This window comes from Marmota flaviventris, chromosome 2 (genome assembly GCF_047511675.1).
Source record: "Marmota flaviventris isolate mMarFla1 chromosome 2, mMarFla1.hap1, whole genome shotgun sequence".
Classification (NCBI taxonomy): Eukaryota; Metazoa; Chordata; class Mammalia; order Rodentia; family Sciuridae; genus Marmota; species Marmota flaviventris.
The window spans coordinates 61,689,522-61,710,298 of record NC_092499.1 but is presented as its reverse complement, the minus strand read 5'-3'; the positions used below and the strand labels follow the sequence as shown (position 1 = coordinate 61,710,298).

Sequence of the window (20,777 nt, the reverse complement as noted above, 5' to 3'; positions counted from 1 at the left end):
GATCATCTCGATAGATGCGGAAAAAGCATTCGACAAAGTACAGCATCCCTTTATGTTCAAAACTCTAGAAAAACTAGGGATAACAGGAACATACCTCAATATTGTAAAAGCAATCTATGCTAAGCCTCAGGCTAGCATCATTCTGAATGGAGAAAAACTGAAGGCATTCCCTCTAAAATCTGGAACAAGACAGGGATGCCCTCTCTCTCCACTTCTGTTCAACATAGTTCTCGAAACACTGGCCAGAGCAATTAGACAGACGAAAGAAATTAAAGGCATAAAAATAGGAAAAGAAGAACTTTAATTATCACTATTTGCAGATGATATGATTCTATACCTAGCAGACCCAAAAGGCTCTACAAAGAAACTATTAGAGCTAATAAATGAATTCAGCAAAGTGGCAGGATATAAAATCAACACCCATAAATCAAAGGCATTCCTGTATATCAGCGACAAATCCTCTGAACTGGAAATGAGGACAACTACTCCATTCAAAATATCTTCAAAAAAAATAAAATACTTGGGAATCAACCTAACAAAAGAGGTGAAAGACTTATACAATGAAAACTACAGAACCCTAAAGAGAGAAATAGAAGAAGATCTTAGAAGATGGAAAAATATACCCTGTTCATGGATAGGCAGAACTAACATCATCAAAATAGCGATATTACCAAAAGTTCTCTATAGGTTTAATGCAATGCCAATCAAAATCCCAACGGCATTTCTTGTAAAAATAGAGAAAGCAATCATGAAATTCATATGGAAAAATAAGAGACCCAGAATAGCAAAAACAATGCTAAGCAGGAAGTGTGAATCAGGCGGTATAGCGATACCAGACTTCAAACTATACTACAGAGCAATAGTAACAAAAACAGCATGGTACTGGTACCAAAACAGGCAGGTGGACCAATGGTACAGAATAGAGGACACAGAAACCAATCCACAAAACTACAACTATCTTATATTTGATAAAGGGGCTAAAAGCATGCAATGGAGGAAGGATAGCATCTTCAACAAATGGTGCTGGGAAAACTGGAAATCCATATGCAACAAATTGAAACTGAATCCCTTTCTCTCGCCATGCACAAAAGTTAATTCAAAATGGATCAAGGAGCTTGATATCAAATCAGAGACACGCCGTCTGATAGAAGAAAAAGTTGGCTACGATCTACATTCGGTGGGGTTGGGCTCCAAATTCCTCAATAGGACACCCATAGCACATATCTAATAACTAGAATCAACAAATGGGACTTACTCAAACTAAAAAGTTTTTTTCTCAGCAAAAGAAACAATAAGAGAGGTAAATAGGGAGCCTACACCCTGGGAACAAATCTTTACTCCTCACACTTCAGATAGAGCCCTAATATCCAAAGTATACAAAGAACTCAAAAAATTAGACAATAAGAGAACAAACAACCCAATCAACAAATGGGCCAAGGACCTGAACAGACACTTCTCAGAGGAGGACATACAGTCAATCAACAAGTACATGAAAAAATGCTCAACATCTCTAGCTGTCAGAGAAATGCAAATCAAAACCACCCTAAGATACCATCTCACTCCAGTTAGATTGGCAGCCATTAGGAAGTCAAACAACAACAAGTGCTGGCGAGGATGTGGGGAAAAGGGTACACCTGTACATTGCTGGTGGGACTGCAGATTGGTGCAGCCAATTTGGAAAGCAGTATGGAGATTTCTTGGAAAGCTGGGAATGGAGCCACCATTTGACCCAGCTATTCCCCTTCTTGGTCTATTCCCTAAAGTAAAAAGAGCATGCTACAGGGACACTGCTACATCGATGTTCATAGCAGCACAATTCACAATAGCAAGACTGTGGAACCAACCTAGATGCCCTTCAATAGACGAATGGATAAAAAAAAAATGTGGCATTTATACACAATGGAGTATTACTCTGCATTAAAAAATGACAAAATCATAGAATTTACAGGGAAATGGATGGCATTAGAGCAGATTATGCTAAGTGAAGCTAGCCAATCCCTAAAAAACAAATGCCAAATGTCTTCTTTGATATAAGGAGAGTAACTAAGATCAGAGTAGGGACGAAGAGCAGGAGAAGAAGATTAACATTTAACAGGGATGAGAGGTGGGAGGGAAAGGGAGAGAGAAGGGAAATTGCATGGAAATGGAAGGAGACCCTCAGGGTTATACAGTGGAGGGGGTAGAGAGAGAGGAGGGGAGGGGAGGGGAGATGTGGGGAGGGGGGATGGTGGAGGATGGGAAAGGCAGCGGAGCACAACAGACACTAGTATGGCAATATGTAAATCAATGGATGTGTAACTGATGTGATTCTGCAATCTGTGTATGGGGTGAAGGTGGGAGTTCATAACCCACTTGAATCAAAGTGTGGAATATGATATGTCAAGAAATTTGTAATGTTTTGAACAACCAACAATAAAAAAAAAGAAACAAAACAAAACAAAAAAAAATTAGATGAAAATATTGAATCTTTTAATGATTAATTTTGTTAGAAACTTACAATTTAATGAACTTATCTGCAATTACCGAGAGTAATATAATAGATACCCAACTAATGGTTATATTAAAATAAACATTCAATTGTCTAGAAACAGTTGATAATGTATCACTTATTGAATCTTACATTACTCAACATCTAATATTTTCAATTATCGAGTAGATTCTTGTGTTAAGTCGAAGTTTAAATATTAAGGGTATTTTTAAGATTGTGTGATTCTGTGAACTGGCTGCGCCAGGAAGTAGTGAGAGCTACCTTTCCCTAAAAATGGTTAACAAATTCCAGAACATTCTATGATCATCTACTGTACAAAAGATTTCAAAAGTAAACAGTTATATTAAAATAACTCTATGATGACTCACAGCCTCAAACAACACAATTGGGGCCATATAGGACCCCAAAGCCCCAGCTCCTCCTGCTTCTCTCTCTCTCTCTCTCTCTCTCTCTCTCTCTCTCCCCCACACACCCCCTTTCTCTCTCTCTCCCTCCTTCCAACATTTCTACAACAATAGGCATGGAATAAAATTATAAAATTTGAATAAAATAAAATTATAATAATATACACAACAGATTTTAAAATGACATCTTGTGGCCCAATTCTTAGTACTTTATTAAGAAGACTATTGTCTTTATTTGTAATAGTGTGTAAAAGCATTCAGCAGTTTCCTTGAATTATCTAGAAACTTTCTTATGATAAAATCATAAAAGATATATGGCCAACATTTGTAGGGCTAAAAATGATGCACGAAAGCTTATTTTCAATTTAAAAAATGAATAATAAATAATAAAAGGCAAGTCTATATTAAAATTATAAAAGATAACAAGTAAAGTTAATGAAAGGACAAAAAGGCTTTCACTCTTAAGTCACTCAATTTGTTAGAAGAAAATAAATATACTACCAAATACAAAAGCCAGGTGTCCCCTTTAATAGTAACTGGCTAATAATAAACTGTCTCTGGTTAGACTAACTTAGAGACATATAAAACTAATTAAGAAAAGGAAGATAGTTTATAAACATACATGTCTATGCTTTGATAACTTGTAAATATGGATCAGAGACTTACCTTTAACAAGGGATAGTTGATACTTGCATCCCATATGTTGGTAAAAGGAGCTTCCAAGACAATGGCATCAACTGGGCATCCTTGAAAATAGTAAAAGAAAAAAATAGTAATTCCCCTATTCAAATACCACCTTCCCTAGATAAGGGATCCTCACAGTCTTGTACATGAACTACCTGCTTCAAAATCATTTGCAAGGCTTATTAACAATGCAATTTCCTGGACCCCACACCATGCTCAAGAGTCACAGTGTTGGGGGTAAGGAACAAGAGTGTTCATTTTTAACAAAGTTTCTCCCCCACCCTTGAGGTTTTAATGCAGATGATGGTTAAAACCACTACCTTCTTCTAAGAATACAAGATTTTTCAGGGCTTGGACAATTTAAGAAAGCAAAGCACTACAGGGAGACAGAGTATTCTGAAGCCTATTGTTTAAAATGTGCCAGAGACAGATTAAGTTGTTTTGGGCAATATCCCCTCTGCACAATTAGAAAATGTATGGGGAAGACAGTATGTGTATGTGTATGTGCATATTTATATGTTTGAAGGCACATGAGGATTACTGATCAGTGAGAATTTTCAGAGCAAATACCACTGAGAAAAGACAAGAGAGTTTGAGCTGCCTTTCCCCTCAAATCAGCTGAAAGCACTGATGATAGTTGACAGAATAGAAACTAAACAGTACTTTCAGTATTCTCCACAACCAAAAGGGGAAAATGAGAGTTCAGGATCTGACAAAGGGGAAGATCCAAGAACATTTCTCAAGCTTTTGGTTGTTACCTCAAAGAACTACATACTAGGAGAGGAATAATAATGGACCAGAAATAAACCAGCTTTCATAAAGGCTTAAGCAGAGCTTTGAATCAGCTCAATCTCTGATTGGATTCAAGTAATCTATTCGTAGCACAACTGCCTTTCAGAAGAAAAGTAAATAATTTTTGGAAAAAGACAACATCACCCCAAGTCTTAAATCATCTCTATGATTACCCATAAAAATTACTAGCACTTAATCAAAAATAACTAGACATATGAAAATAAAGAAAAGGGGGTTGGAGGTGTAGCTCAGTGGTAGCATGCTTGCCTAAAATGCATGAAGCCCTAGGTTCAATCTCCAGCAAGGCAAAAAGAAAAAAGAACAACAGAAAGGGTTTAAAGTAGATAATTGAGTTTTGGAATTTTGAAACTTGATCGCATTCAGGTAATTAATATTTTTATTGATCCAATATTTTATGTATGAAGCAAATTCCAATTTTTTATCTTAAAAAATATTTCTTGGCCCTATTCATAAAGATTCTAATTTGTGAAGGTAGGATCCAGGAAACCTACATTTTTCACAAATGCACTCAATAAATTCTGATATAAGCTATTCTCAAATCACTTTGAGACCAGGTGTAGTGGTACATGTCTATCATCCCAGCAAATTGGGAGGCTGAGGCCACAAGTTTGAGGCCAGCCTCAGCAACTTAGCAAGACCCTAATCAACTTAGCAAGACTCTGTCTCAAGATAAGAAACAAAAAGGGCTGGAGATGTGGCTCAGTGGTAAAGCGCTCTAGGTTCAATCCCTGATATGAAATAAATAAATAAATTGCTTGAAGAAATATTGACATAGCTATTATATAAGAAGGACTGCAGAAACCAAGTCCTGACTATCCTTTCATAATGTCATTTTCCTCTCCTGAAATTTTAATTAACATCACTTCACAAAGAAAATTCATCTTAAGGCATTTTTAATTCTTCCCTTGATATTAATTTGAAATTTCATAGCCCCCAGAGCAACCATTATTTTATATTAAGTAAAGAGAAGAACGTTTATTACCTGCAAGGAACTGTGCACAAAAGGATGCCATTGGCATCTCTGTGTTCAAAGTGGACACAACAGTCTCTTGATTCTTTCTATTTCCCACCTGAAGCCAAGAAATTAAACCATGGAAGCATTTTACATTACCTTTCTCTTCTAACACTTTTGCAGCATTTGTTGCAACTCTGTAAAGCAATGCATATTATTACATATGTGAAGCAATGACTTAATAGTCAATTAAGTAACACAAAATGCAAAACATCCAGAATGAGTATTTGGTGAAACCTCTGAGCTCTCTGACACAAACTTGCACAGGATTTCAAGAGTTTCCACAAGCCCTAAATTAAAAATTCTTTTCTTTAAAACTCTCCAGGAGATTCCTGGGAAAGCTGGGAATGGAACCACCATTTGACCCAGCTATTGCCCTTCTCGGACTATTCCCTGAAGACCTTAAAAGAGCGTATTACAGGGATACTGCCACATCGATGTTCATAGCAGCACAATTCACAATAGCTAGACTGTGGAACCAACCCAGATGCCCTTCAATAGATGAATGGATAAAAAAAAAATGTGGCATTTATACACCATGGAGTATTACGCAGCACTAAAAAATGACAAAATCATGGAATTTGCAGGGAAATGGATGGCACTAGAGCAGATTATACTAAGTGAAGCTAGCCAATCCCTAAAAAACAAATGCCAAATGTCTTCTTTGATATAATGAGAGCAACTAAGAACAGAGCAGGGAGGAAGAGCAGGAGGAAAAGATTAACATTAAACAGAGACATGAGGTGGGAGGGAAAGGGAGAGAAAAGGGAAATTGCATGGAAATGGAAGGAGACCCTCATTGTTATACAAAATTACATGTAAGAGGTTGTGAGGAGAATGGGAAAAATAAACAAGGAGGGAAATGAATTACAGTAGATGGGGTAGAGAGAGAAGATGGGAGGGGAGGGGAGGGGGGATAGTAGAGGATAAGAAAGGTAGCAGAATACAACAGTTACTAATATGGCATTATGTAAAAATGTGGATGTGTAACCGATGTGATTCTGCAATCTGTATTTGGGGTAAAAATGGGAGTTCATAACCCACTTGAATCTAATGTATGAAATATGATATGTCAAGAGCTTTGTAATGTTTTGAACAACCAATAAAAAAATAAAATAAAATATTTAATTTGACACTTCTAAATAAATAAATAAATAAATAAAACTCTCCAGGAAAGTCCAGAATGAACTTCAGTGTCCTAGATCCATGGAGCTGACAGGACCCTCCCTTGTTTTACAAACAGGCAAACTGAGGTAGCAAGGTCTCTAGCCACTTCTGGAGAAGAAGAGAAACCAGAAAAGGGACTCTATCTCCTAGAGCTCAGTGCCCCTTCCCCTGCTCTTGGCTGCCTTTGATGTGACCCTAAAGCCCCAAGTCCCTACCAAAGGACACATCTTCAGCTCTCACTCACCCTGTGCCCAGAGAGTGGCCCCAGAGACACACAGGAGTGGCACCACATCTTGCCTTGGTCCACTCATAGACACAAATAGCATCCGCAGTCAGTCCCTCCTCCGTGGGCTTCCCCGTTGAGTCCCCAAACCCTGGCAGCAAGCAAAGGCAAGCACAATATCACTATCCCCAAAACAAGCGATCATCAAAAAAGCCTCCTGCTTATTTGGGAATCTTTGAACACTGTTCTTAACACATACCTCTGTAGTCAACAGAGAGAACATGAAAGCCACCATCACTCAGCACCTGGGTAACAAAGAGCTGCCGTCACTTGAAACTGAAGGTGTAAACAGGAAAGGCTCCTTAATAGGTCCATGTCCCTGTTCGTGGTGGTTTAATAGGTGGGGGAAATTTGTACTTTTGAAATCTAGTGTATGTCTTCAAACCTGAGGAACTCAGACTCAGTGGGAAAGATGGAAAGCAACCTCGCAGAGCAAGGTCAGACTGTCAGGGTCACACCTACCAGCTGAGTGGCTTTGGCCAAGTTACTGAACTTTTAAGTGTAAAAACATTATTCTGAAAAGTAAAAAACATTACTTTTAGGATTATTGGAGAATTACATGGATGACATATTAAAATACCTGATTGCATGTTGTCTTTTTAAAGAACTCCCTTGAGAAATAAGGACTCTACACAGTTGTAGTAGAGGCAATCAAGCATTAAGAAGATATTTATATTAAATATGATCAGCTAAAGAATTAAATTCAATCAAAATTAGAGATCATGCGAACACATGAAACCACCACCAAGCCCCTCATAGGTCAAGAAGGAAAGAATGTGAAAAAAATAATTTTATATGAAGTGAAACACAATGACAAAGAGACATAAAAAGAATGAATTATTAATGTGCAGACAGTTTTTATTTAACCCTCATGACAGTAAGTTAGATATTATTCTCATTTTACAGATTTTTAGTAACTGAGAGCTGGGCACAGTGGCACATTCATGTAATCCCAGCAGCTCAGGAGGCTGAGGTGGGAAGATCACAAGTTCAAAGCCAGCCTCAGCAACTTAGCAAGTCCCTAGGCAACTTGACAAGACCATCTCAAAATAAAAAAATGAAAAACTCTGAGAATGTGTTTCAGTGGTTAAATGGGCTCAATCCCAGTACCATAAATTAATTAATTAATTAATTAATTAATTAATTAAAAAACTGAGCACTGGAGAGTTTCAGTAATTTGTTCTATCACCCAGTTTTCAGAGGCAGATCCAAGATTCTGCCTATGTCCAAGTACTGTGCTTCCCCTCCTTCAGCACAGATGTGAGCAGCTAAACCTCACTGAGGACATTTTAAATACAAGTTGAATTAATAATTAGAAATTAAATGGAACTTTTAAATATCAATTCAAATTACAATCCCTCAAGAAAAGCTAACACACGTGGCAGCTAAGCATTCAGAGAAATGGGAATAATCATGTGTTACTTATGGCACATGTATTTAAGGACCATTTGACAATACAACTCAAGGACAACAAGAGTAGCAAGTCCTTCTCCTAAGAATTTATCTCTAGGAAAATATGCCAAAAAAGAAGGAAAAAGGGATGGGGATATAGTGCCTGCATAACATGTGCAAAACTTTAGGTTTGATCCCCAGTCCCATAAAAAAAAAAAAGAAATTTAAAAAAATACATGCTTGAAGTTTTCTGTAGTAATACTATTTAAAATGAATTCAGAAAAAAAAATCTAACAGTAATGGAGGAGTTAAGTAAACAAAGTTTGTAAATAAATAGGAAGCTTTAAATTGGTTAATTATGATAACTAAAAGCATGGAAGGATATTTACAAAACAGTATTAAAAGAGCACAACATAAACTTGTATTAGATATATAGAGGCAATCATAGTGACATACTTCCTCTTCATATAAAAAGAGAAATAAAGATGGGGAAATACAAATAAATGTGAATAGCTGTACTAAGTGATTGAAGGAACAGAATCGAGGAAGGAAGCAAGCAAACAAGGAAGAATTTAATAAAGACTTGTTTTCTTCCAGGAGAGGTGGCACATGCCTGTAATCCTAGCAGCTTGGGAGAATGAGACAGGAGAATCGCAAGTTCAAAGCCATCCTCAGCAAAAGCGAGGTGCTAAGCAACTCAGTGAGACCCTGCCTCCAAATAAAATACAAAATAGGGCTGGGGATGTGGCTCAGGGGTTGCGTGTCCCTGAGTTCAATCCCAGATACAAAAAAAAAAAAAAAAGATTTGTTTTTTGAAAGAAAGAACCTATCCAAAGTAGAAAAGGGGAGGCTCTGGAAGCCTGGTCCTATTGGGCAATGGTGAAGGCAGCACTTGGTATACAAAAGGTGCCAGGGGAAAAGTCATACCAGCCACTGCCTTCCCCAGCCATCCTAACCATGACAGGGACTAGCCACCTTCTTTTCGTATCTACAACTCTTCTTTCTGGGAACACTGAGGTCATGCAATTCAGCTCTGAGTGGGAGGGGAAAAAAAAACCCTCAATTCTGATCATCATCTGCTTCACCATATCATAAGTACGAATAGCAAAGGGCCAATGTGGGATAGAAAGCAAACCCACAATGAATAGATATCCTCCTTCCTCTGAAAACTGGGTGACTGAACAAATTACTGAAACTCTCCAGTGCTCAGTTTTTAATCTCACCCAGCACAACCCATTGGCAAGGGTCACCTGTGAGATGCACTGATATGGGTGGAGGTCTGGAAAGGAGTGGAGTTTCCTGACTGCACAGGGAGGGCAGGTGAAGAAGTGCTAGAGATACTGAGGCTGGCAGGATTACACACCTAGATTACAGGACAGATTATAGGCCAGTTTATAGGCTGGAAAGAACTGAGGAGGAAGCCAGTGTGTGGGAGGAAAGACCAAGCCTCAGGGTCAATAATGGAATAGCAGCCCAGGCACCTGCAACAGAGATTACCTAACTGCAGAGGATCAACAGGCAGCTCGCTGGACCAGTTCTGAGACAGATATGGCTAAGTGGAGAGCCAGCCATGTTCCCACTTGGAAATGCAGGGACTGTCCCAACAAACTGGAGTGAGAAGTGAGGACAGCACAGCGCAGCCACCAGGCTACTCTACAAAACTTTATGTAGGACTAAAGCCAGGGTTTGATGGACTTTTAAAAGAAGACATTCGGAATTTTTGTTCTATACCACTTAAGAGATCCTTATACAAGAAGAAGAAATTTCCCATTTAATACACCTATCCCCTAACCTTCGGCAGGTGGGGGGGGGGGGTAGAAAAATCTAAGTGTCTTCAACTTTTTTTTTTTTTTTTGAGATGAAGGGAACCAGTGCATGAAAGTGTATGAGGTCCCAGACATCACAACTCACCCTGGGACCTCTCAGGAGATAGCCAGGCTAAGGACCTAAGGAGATCTTATGACTATAGCCCAGAAGAGAATCAATGGGGATATACAGAACTGATGTTTTGAGGCCTCTTCAGGACATGGGGATATAGCATAGTAGTAGAGCTCTGGCCTAGGATGAGCAAGGTCCTGGGTTCAATCCCCAGCACCACCAAGAAAGGAAGAAAGAAAGGAAGGAAGAAAGGAAGGAAGGAAGGAAGGAAGGAAGGAAGGAAGGAAGGAAGGAAGGAAGGAAGGAAGGAGCGAGCAAACAAACTTCTGTGAGGCCTCTTCAGACATACCTTTACCAGCTCAAGCCTGTGAGGGGCTGCCCTGTAAAAGGGGTTAGGGAAAAAAAATAAGAATTATGAATTACGATGATGAGTTCAATAAAAATCACTCAAATGCTGTTGGCATTTCATGTCATTCTTTTTTAGATTAGAGAAATAAACAACTGAGAGCAAGAGAACTGCTTCTTGGTAGCAGAGCCAGCTTAGATGTTTCAGGGAGAGTGATCAATGGCCCTGTTGCTGGACATTTCTCCACACAAAGCATTGGGCGCCCAAGTCTCTCTGAGGTGAGCATCTGATGAAGTACTGATAATCCATCTCCTTTAATTTCTATGCAACTAGACTTATCTCTAGGAATACTTTTAGAAGCTAAAGGGAAGTAAGTTCCAGAAAATTACTTTTCAGAACAAGGGATGATGGAGTCAAGTTGCACTAAATTATAATTTGCCTGTATCCCATCGCCTGTGTCATTGAACACAGATGAGGTGAAGGAGTGAGGCTCCCTGTCCTGCAAGGACAAAAGGTGTTTCTTCCATAAAATAACCATATTGATTATTCTCACACTAACAAAAATGAGTCAAAAGGCAGAGGATTCTTAAAAACCATTTTCTGGCAGCAAGCTGAGACTCTTGGGCAGAAGCCAAGAGGCAGGTGTGGCCAACCCCAGAACCAATGACTCTAGGACAACTGGGGGCAATTTCAGATTCACACAGAGGCACACATGTTCCCCATGATCATGTTCCCCATGATCCTTCAAATAAGCACACTGCAGCACCCTGCCCAAGTTTACACTGCACTGAACAATGTCGAAGACTGCCGAATTCCGCAGGAAACCTCAACAAATGTGATTCTGAAATGAACACATTAAGAAAGCCCCTTGAGGAAAGGCAAGTCATGAGAAAAAGACATCACCTGACAGAAAAAAAAGATAGGGAGAAAAAAGACACTCTTGGCAAGCTAGCCAAGAGGCAGATTCCAGGGCTTGTCACTTAGCTGGAAGTTCCCTCCAGAGATGAATGGAGACCAGTGGGCTTCAAGCCTCAGCGCCCCTCCCCAGACCAAAGAGGTGCAGTCATGGCTTATATCCATCACCTAAGGTAATAAGACAGGTCCAGGGACAGCTCTGACAGTACATCAAAGGACAGCCAGTCTTCCTGGAAACGTTCTTCCTTACAAAGCAAGGTAGGGACTAGAGAGTGAGGTGAGGCATGAATATTCTAGACTAGAATTAGTCAGATGGCCCCCAATTCCTGTGGTCAGAATTCCAGATGATTTCTCTTAGGAGTCATACTTTTAATTAACAGGGTTGATGCTAAATAAAGGACTCTCCACTGTAGTTTTCTGAAAAGTCCATTGATGTGGAAATTGATCTTCCTTTCCCTCAGAAAGCATGCCTGACCCCTTTCCAGTCATCCATGGGTTTGTCAACCTAAATAACAATCAGAGAGAGATTCTCCTAAGAATATTTGGAGAATATCCAGGAATAGCAGAGCCCTGCCATGGAACTATGTATGCCACAGTAAACTATGAATGTATTCAAAAAGAATGAGGCAAGGGGAAGTTCTTAAATGCAAAATCAGGAGGATTACGTAAGATATTTTGAAATGATAAGCCTCAGCTACAAGGATTAATAACAAGGGTAGCACCAGTCAGAGATTGAACAGATAGTTGCTGGGCAGATGTCCTTGCACAAGTATTTCTGTGTAAGGTTGAAGTGGGCTTTGTACCAGGCTGTGGTTTTGGCAGAGTGACCTGTGAATAATTCCTATTATCAGGTTATGGGACATAGATGCATGCAAATCTTCATAACCTTCTGGCTTTATTTATTGACTTTGTGGTTCAAACTTGACCAAAAGACTCCATTTTGACTCTGACAACAGGTTCAAGCTATCATTTTGGATATTCTTAAGGAGTAAAGGAACCACTGCCTTCTCTGAAATCAACATCCAGATTTTGGAAGAATCATTCTTTTCTCCATCCCAGTTAAGGATCCATATTATTCTTCTCATAAAACAATTTTCTAAAGAGAAGTCTTTAGCCAGAACACCCTTAGATTTCAAAAAAGGAAAAAAAATGTGTGAAGACATGCCAGCAGAGTTTAAAAACTGAATCCTGCTTCACTCTCCCACAGCAACACTGAGATGCTCTTAATCTCCTTAAAGAAAAAAAAATGCAAGCAGAGGCACTGACCTATGTTCTGCACTGCCATGAAGATAAACAATAATCGGGTTCCCATCGTGAAGGGATGCTTCATACCAGCAACAGTTCTTCCCCTTGGCATCTTCTCCCCGGCAGCTGGGGACTGTGTGCCTGAAGAGGAAGGAGGTTATCAAAAACATGTACAGAGGGAGGAATTCTCCATCCTTGCCAAAATCTGAGGCCCTCATTATGGGGCACCTGTGTGTGTGTGTGTGTGTGTTTATGTATTTATATTATTTATACATTCATATATTATATTTATATTCTATTCTAGAATATTTTTAAATTTTTACCTGAGTAATATATGCACCAATTAAAATTAAAATATAATACCACAAAACATCTTATAATGAAAATCTTACTGTCCTGACCCACTGGCCCATGAACAAAGGCAACACTTTTAACCATTTACTGTTTAAATTCTCCTGAGTCTTGTACCCATTAAGCTTTCAAGATTCCAGTTCTTAGGTGCAGTCCATTGAAATAACCAAAAACAAATAGAGACAAGTAAAAGATAATAGATACTTGCCATCTGCCATTAGTTTGGCTGAAGAGAAAAAGTTAGAGAGATTTTAAAGGAAAAATCAAGTTATGTAGGAAAGAGAACTTTAACATGAAGCCAAGCTATTCTATCCATGAAATCATGTGACCTTGTGATCATAAATACCTGTGTGGTCCTGTTCCTCCATCTTGCTAAACCAATGAAAGAACCCTAAAAATGCAAATGCTGACACATGACATGTCACAGGGGACTTGCAAAACAGGTCAAGAAATGGCAAAGCTTCTGTTCTCTTGATTATTAAGGGACAGGCACCACTGCCTAAGTGAGTTGGTTCTAATGAGGACAACCACCTCACCAAACTGAGGGCCAGAGGGGAAAAAGCAAATAACAGAAAAATTTCCAAATTCCAACACTGTTAGCTGACCTGTTCCCTGCAGGATAGGAAGAAACCATGTGCACCCATATTGATTCTCAAACATTCTATGATCAGAGGTTTAAACTCAGGAAGAAGCAATATAAAACAGAGCACTGGAAACTTGTCAGCCAAGAATAAGTAGTAGAACCAAACAAGAAAATACTGAGTTAAGCATAACAGAAAAAGGCAATAGAACGTTCCTGGCTTCATCTGACAAATATTTATTGCATGCCCTTCATGTACCAAGAATTAGGCTAATCGATCAGAGCCCACCACCAAAGTCTGTCTTCTCTGCAAGCTGTGGTCTTGTAAGGAAAACAGGCATTAACCAAATAATCACACAAACATTTATTTAATAATGAGGAAAAAAAAATGTCTTCATGGGCCAGACAAGCACAGGCGGCCACCAAAGCACATACTTAAAATGGGGGCTAAGGAAAGATTTTCCTTAAAATTGTCAGTTAAAGCAAAACCCAAAAAAGATGAGTAGACAATTAGCTATGCAAAAGGAGGGCCATGCAGGAAGATGAGACAGAATGACATGCTCAGACAAAGCATATCCTGGGGAACTGTGGCTTGATGTGCCTGGAGCAGAAGACATAACAAGGGTGGTGTGGAGTAAGAAGAGGTGCTGAGCCCACAAGCCAAGGGCAACATCTGACCTCACACTCTGAAGCAAAAAATTCCTGAGAAGCAGAATTAATCAGGTCAGATTTCACTGTAAGGAGAAGGTGTTATGGAACGATTCCCAAGGAGCACCAACCCCCACGCAGACAGGTAAGGCAGCATTGCTCCCCTTTGCCCTTCTAACAGGAAAACCTGGTCCATCAAGCATCTCAGTGTCCAATCCATGTACTCACCAGATTCCCAGCATCACTCGGGGTTCAACCCTTATGTAGAAGTTCACAGTGTGAGGAATCTTTGACTCTGGTTTGTTTAAATCCACAAGAAATGGAGCTTTGTCTGGAAAATAGAAATTATTGACTACCAGAATCAATCAAATTCCAACTCTTTTAATGATAACCAAAAAAAAAAAAAAAAAAACAGGAATGAGTCTTTGTAGGCAAACTGGTTTCTAGGTTGCAAGCCACTAAATGACTTGCAAAGAGTTTATCAACTAGGGCTAGCCAGCAGACTAGTTGCAAAAAGAAACAAAACCTAAAGCTAGATTTTATAATAGCACCAGCATGGTAGCCCACAATAGAGCAAGAGAGTTTGTCCAATCCTTATCTTTGGCTCTACCTAAAAGCAGAGGAAACCTCTGATAAGGTAAGAGGGCCCAGAAGGAAACAATGAATATTCTGCCACTGAAGTAAAACCTAATCATTAGCCTAAGTCCAGAAATGATTGAGGTATACCAGGGGGCTGGTCAGTAAGAGCTAGGATTGTTACACTGACTGAAAGTACCCAGAAGACCCTTCCTCTACCTGCTCTCTTCCTTCTCCTTTCCTCCCGCTTTTTCTTTTCTTCCCCCATCCCCTACTTCTCCAAGGCATTCTTATAAGAGAGAAAAGAGAAAAAACATAATTCCATGAGCAGTTAGGTATCCATGTCAACAGCTAATTTGAAGACTGAGCTCCCGAATTGAAACCCCAGTCACAAGGCCCAGTCACAAGTGTCTTTGCCTATTCCCAACAGCTTAAAGGATTTATGCTAGCCTCCAAAAATCAATACTGAAAATAGGTTTCAGACTGTTTAAATCTAGCCACAAATTTATAATTTACAAGTCTTTTTCATTATATTATAACATTAAGGACAGTGAGTTCTTTATTTGGGGAAAATTCATGGGAAGTATACACTTACAAAAATTAAAATAAATCAGCATGTCCATCAGAGGAGGGAAAATGTGTTCTTTTAATGGTTTACTAGTAAAGCTGTTGTACAGAGCAGCAATTTTTCCTCTGAGTGTTGAACAGGAGTGTGGAAGAGATCTGCAAAATATTGGGAAACACACAAGGTTTTCAAAATCAGTCCAAGTTTGACTTGTTTTGTTTTTTTCTCCCAAAGTTCAAATCAAACTTTAGAGACTAATATTGGGCATTCCAGGTAACTCAGCATTTAAGCAAAATCCTTCACACAACTTCACACACTGTCTAAGCTGGGCCCTGAAGAGGAACCCAGTGAGGAAGACAGAGCCCTGTCTAGTCCCTGAAAAGGCCAGGGCATGACAGGGAAGGAGGGCAAGAGCTGACAAATGCACCAGGGTCAGATTTGTCCTCCGTATTGCCCCATAGAAGGCCAAAACTAGACCCCAAAGTCATTAGTAAACAAGATGTAGCCAGCTTAATAGTTTCTGTGTTCAAAAATCACATCACAACGCAGCACTACACAGGTTAGCTGTTGTTCCTACTATATAAAGCAGTGAGTGACATCATTAGATCTTCTCTCTTCTGACTGAGTCTTAGGAGGAAAAAAAAATCCAATGAGAGAACACCCCCACTTCTGAGTGACATTCCTGGAGGAGAGGCACCTGTGAGGAGCAGGGTGGGGAGCAGGTGGGTGGGACCTGGAAGAAGTGGGATGAGACCATCGGCGTCTTGCGCATTCTACTGTCCTCTATGACACAAACCATCAATGTGATGATTTGTCCATGGGGGTCACTAATTCCACTCTGTCTTGAATCACATCTCTCATGAAGGTCAAGATGGCCTCCCATTTTTGACAGATGAGGGACACAGGAGGTTAATATTATTATCTGCTTCCAGTTTTTGTCCACATCATCTATTCAATAAATCCTTTTCCTATTGTGATCTACCAACATTAAGACTGCCCAATGTAGTCACATTGTAAGGTTGGAAAGATAGAAAGCACTCTGTTCAACTGCCCTGATTTTTCTGCTACCCCAGAGGCAGTTTAGAAGATAAGTGTTACCTCTGCTTCACAAATGAGGAGTCTACAAAGCTAAAAGTCCTTCCTAACCTTGCAGGCCAAGGAATGAGTCACACATCCCCAAGTCTGCCTGACCCCTGTGATAACTACAGTGAGCTGTCACTCTCCTGCTGAGTTCAACTTGCCCTTCAGGTAGGCAAAGTGAACCCCAGGAACAAGGCCAGCCTCTGGCATAGTTCTGTTCTTAGAGACTCTTATTTTAGGATCCCCTTCTCCACATCTGCACTCTTGTCCTTTCTTGGGTCCCTACTTCCTCCCACCTTCTTTCCTCCTTGCTGTTTCTGTGTTCTCAGGAGCCCTCTGATGACAAAGTCACCAAAGAAATACCCTCTAAAATATTAATTCTCCCTCAAGTACTGAAGGGAGAAGATGGATTCCCAGGAGTTCTGAAAGAGTGGAAAAGAAATGGGCTAAGGATAGTAGATGGCTCTTCAAACACATTGCACATGGGAAACTACCTACTCATAAAATCAGCAAGAAATAAATGAAGATGACTGTTTCATAACACTGTAAAATAACCCCCCTGAGGACAGCAGGAAAAAGAGGTCATTGTTCTGATTTTAGAGATAAGAAATCAAAACCTAGGGAGACCACTTTGAGCCACAGATCAAGGCAACATGGGCACAAGGGAACACAGGTTGGCAGAGTTGTGCCTGCTCCCAGTTTGGGCTGCCTCCTGCTTGCTCTTGCCAGATTCTCTGCACTCACTGCTACCCTGCCTGTTAGTCTCCCACTAAGTTATCTTTTGAAGGTAGGCAGGGCAGTCTCCCGCTAAGTTATCTTTTGAAGGTCTGCTTGGGAAGCAGAAGCAGTGGAGGGAAATGTATTTCTTTTTTAAAGGAATAATTCATACACGACCCTTCTCTCAAATAGCTCAAGGCACTTCTGTGAGAAGCACTGCGGGAAAAGAACAGAGTGACCAGATTCCTCAGAGCATCAATAATGCAAAGGCGCTTCTTTTAAGTAGGGGGTTGTCAATTTGACTTCCCCTAGATCAGTGGGGGATCAAAAGTCACCAGTGGCTAATAGACCTTATTTGAGCAGAGGATGCAGTTTCAGCTCAATCTCTGCTACCAGCCAGCCACATCAAAAAAGCTTGGTGCCTTGGTGTTCTTTGTTTGCCCTTTGATCAGTGGTGGCTATAACCGTGAAGTATCCCACAGAGGCACGGCACCTAGATGGATAATTCTTACTGGTGAAACCTGGTGGAATCCGAGCTGATAACATTCCTACTCAGAGGTGTCTGCAAACCAGCTTTTGGGAGCCCAAATCCAACCACATTTGGTCAAACAACTATTCCAAATATGAAGACGCTTTGTACATCCTTCCTACCTGCTGATTCATGCAGCCAGCATGTGTGGATCACTGAGTACCAAGATGCATCATCCAAACCAAATCCCACCCCTACCCCTTCACACACACTCAAGTGTATCTTCTTGGTGGAAGTCTCCCAAGACAGATCTTCCCACAGTGACCTTCCCTTTCTTTCCATCCCTCCCACTAATTATAATGGGGCCTCAGTTTGACCCTATCTTGTTTTCTGATAGTTTTCTCATTATTAGCCCATCTTCCCCTCACTGTGCCAGGCATGAACCATGTGGTATGTGTGCTTCTTTTACATCTCACCTGTGTAGCACAGAGCCAAGTTCACTAAATATCTGTTGAACCACAGGTTGAAGGCTGAAAGGTGTATTTCTTTCATGAGCCATGACTTTTAGAGTTTTGGGGGAGAAAGGGAGGACTTCATTCTTTTATTCTTTATTTTGAACTACAATTGAAAAGAGATCACTGAGAGTTCTAAAAGAACAGGGTTATTATTATTATTATTATTATTATTATTATTATCATTGTATTTCATTTGTTCCTTGAACCCAGGATATAGGAAAGAGCATCACAGATAGTAGATAACCTGTGAGAAGAATGACTAAATTTATCTGCATATTACTAAGCACCCTAGAATGGGACAACTTGGGTGACACAGGCAAATAAGGAAGAAAATAACCTTTGACCTATGCCATCTTCTTTCCTGGGAATGTTTTCCATTTTTTCCAATTTAAAGATCATTTGCAATGGAGACTTACTGTAAAGGACCAACCCACCTTAAGTAGCAACTATGTCAGATGAAATTTTTGAAAAGTAAATAAATAGACTACCACTGAAAATATAATATGATTAAATGTTCTCCTTAAGCCTCTGAAAATGTGACAATAGACCTAGCACTATAAGCAGGGCCAAGCACACAGCAAGTCCTCCATGAATATTTGCTGATTTAAACCTACTTGGCTCCAAGAAACTAAAAGGATTCCAGGTGCCAGAAACAGGTCTATGCCTCGGCCTTAACATGTTTTATGTTAAATCAATAATCTGTTTCGATTAAAAAAAAAAACCACTGGTACTTTATCCTTTTAGAGATCATCTCTTGAGAGTTATTTTTTATTAATTAGTAATATAAATCATGGGGTCCCTAACTCCCAACTTCCTACTCCATTACAACAAAAGTAGGTTGCTCTCTAAGAGAATGAAAATGCAGCTTTGAATCTCTACCTAATCAATGCTCTATTAGCATGGACATTAAGTAATCAGCCATTAAGTCTACAGAAAACACAAAAGGGAGAGGTGGCCGATGCCAGCTTTCCTAGAATAACCAAATGAGGTGGGGCAGGAAGCGGAGAGTCCTATGATTGTGAAATTTGAAAAGTACAGACAGAAAATTCCAAAGGTGTCCTGCTGAGGTATGGGTTCTGCATACCTCATCAGAGAGAGCCACTCTATGATAACTGCACTAAGCTAGGGAAGGAAGAGAAGAGAAGAGATCCCCAGTGGTCATCATCACATTCCAAAGTGAAGTCTCCTGTGTCTGGATATGATTCTGGGATTTTTTTGTCATCCACACAAATTAAAAAGGAATAGAAAGAAGAAATATAAACAAAAATGCCAATATCTTACCACATCAATAAAACAACAGGAAATATACAAGTCTTCCGTGTCCAGGTCTCCAGCCAATACCTGGTTTCCATGCGAACAAGACTGGTGGTATGTTGCTAATCAATTCCAGTAACTAAAATTATTATTCAACCCATGGGAAGAAGATATATATATATATATATATATATATATATATATATATATATATATATATCCCTCTGATATACAGACATTTCCAGATTTAATGTGAGAACTTGGCACAGGCAACACCACTTTGTGATTTCAATGTACTACATAGTTTTAGCATTTGTGGAGGTGTTCTTTAAATGCACACCTGATCATTCACATTGGGGAGCCAGGCAGCAACTTTCTGACCTTTTTCCATCTACACTGACAGTTCCTTGACCTAAGAAGACCAGCAAAGATAATTGCACACAGTATATTCTTATTACCACTACTGTTAGTAGTATCAAAATCCATTTTGTATATTAGTAAAATAGATAAAAGAGATTTTGGTATAGGAACCCAACTTCTATTTCAAATCTCAACTTCAACCCCCTCCCCTCCTAAAATTTTAAGTTCTGGAGGTCAATTCTGTGAGATTCACTGGCCCAGGTAGGGGGGTCAAGACTGAGCATAAGACCATGCCAAGGAGCCCTGGGAACTTGCAGGACTCTGAAAGCCACTGAAGCCCCCTAGTGCCGCAGTGCCTGGCCAGGGGTCCGCGAAGTGGGGCTAGGGTAGGGCTTCTGTGTCAGAACCGGCGGCACGCTCGCCCTGCGCGACCTCTGTCCTGCCATAGGGGCTCCTGTGTCGCTGGCGGGGCGTACTCACCGCAGGTTCCGCAGGACCATGTTCCACCAGGTGGCCACGTAGTCGCAGGCTGGGGGCCCAGGGGCCGCGTCCGCCTCGCAGTCCTGAGAGTTCATCGCGTGCTGTGCTGTGCCCCCAACTGTCGCCACCGCCACCGCCACCGCCACCGCCTCGGGAACTGCCACCCGGAGTCGCCGCTCAGGTCCGCCCCACCCCTGCGGCGCCCACGCCTGCCCTTCTTCGAGGCGCCAGGCGGACGGCGGCGCGGGGTGCTCTGCAGCTTGGTGCTGCGGGAGGTGCTGGACCCGCCGCAGGAGCCAGGGGCCGCCTGCGAGTGGGCTTCTGCCTGGCACAGCGTGCTCCCTGCTTCCCCCATACATACACAGATACATGTTCAATAGAAACAAAAGTATCCTAAGTGAAGCTATGCAGCATTTCATTTTTATTTGATTCCCATTATACCTCCATGTGCACCCAGGAGCAAGAGGCCTGCGTGAAGTAATATTATGGCAGAACTCAAACAAACATTTAATAGGCACAGAGTAAAAAGATCTTCATATCATTACTGTAGCAAGA

General features: G+C 40.5%; 1 protein-coding gene across 12 annotated transcripts in view; it reads right to left on the bottom strand.

Annotated features, from left to right (window-relative positions):
• The window catches only part of Abhd12b (abhydrolase domain containing 12B), a 91,341-nt gene extending 70,975 nt beyond the window's left edge, over window positions 1–20,366 (bottom strand). For all 12 annotated transcript variants that reach the window (XR_011706609.1, XR_011706610.1, XR_011706611.1 and 9 more), the window contains exons 1-9: window positions 20,223–20,366; window positions 15,378–15,505; window positions 14,435–14,537; window positions 12,649–12,768; window positions 10,471–10,501; window positions 7,051–7,096; window positions 6,813–6,942; window positions 5,501–5,538; window positions 3,559–3,638 (exon numbers count right to left, since the gene is read on the bottom strand). Coding sequence is in view for 9 of the 12 variants with exons in the window: in XM_071607901.1 (XP_071464002.1) it covers window positions 3,559–3,638; window positions 5,501–5,538; window positions 6,813–6,942; window positions 7,051–7,096; window positions 10,471–10,501; window positions 12,649–12,768; window positions 14,435–14,537; window positions 15,378–15,505; window positions 20,223–20,317 (771 nt within the window). In the remaining 3 variants the exon portion in view is untranslated. The remainder of the gene's footprint in view (window positions 1–3,558; window positions 3,639–5,500; window positions 5,539–6,812; window positions 6,943–7,050; window positions 7,097–10,470; window positions 10,502–12,648; window positions 12,769–14,434; window positions 14,538–15,377; window positions 15,506–20,222) is intronic.
• Window positions 20,367–20,777: the final 411 nt, after the last annotated feature.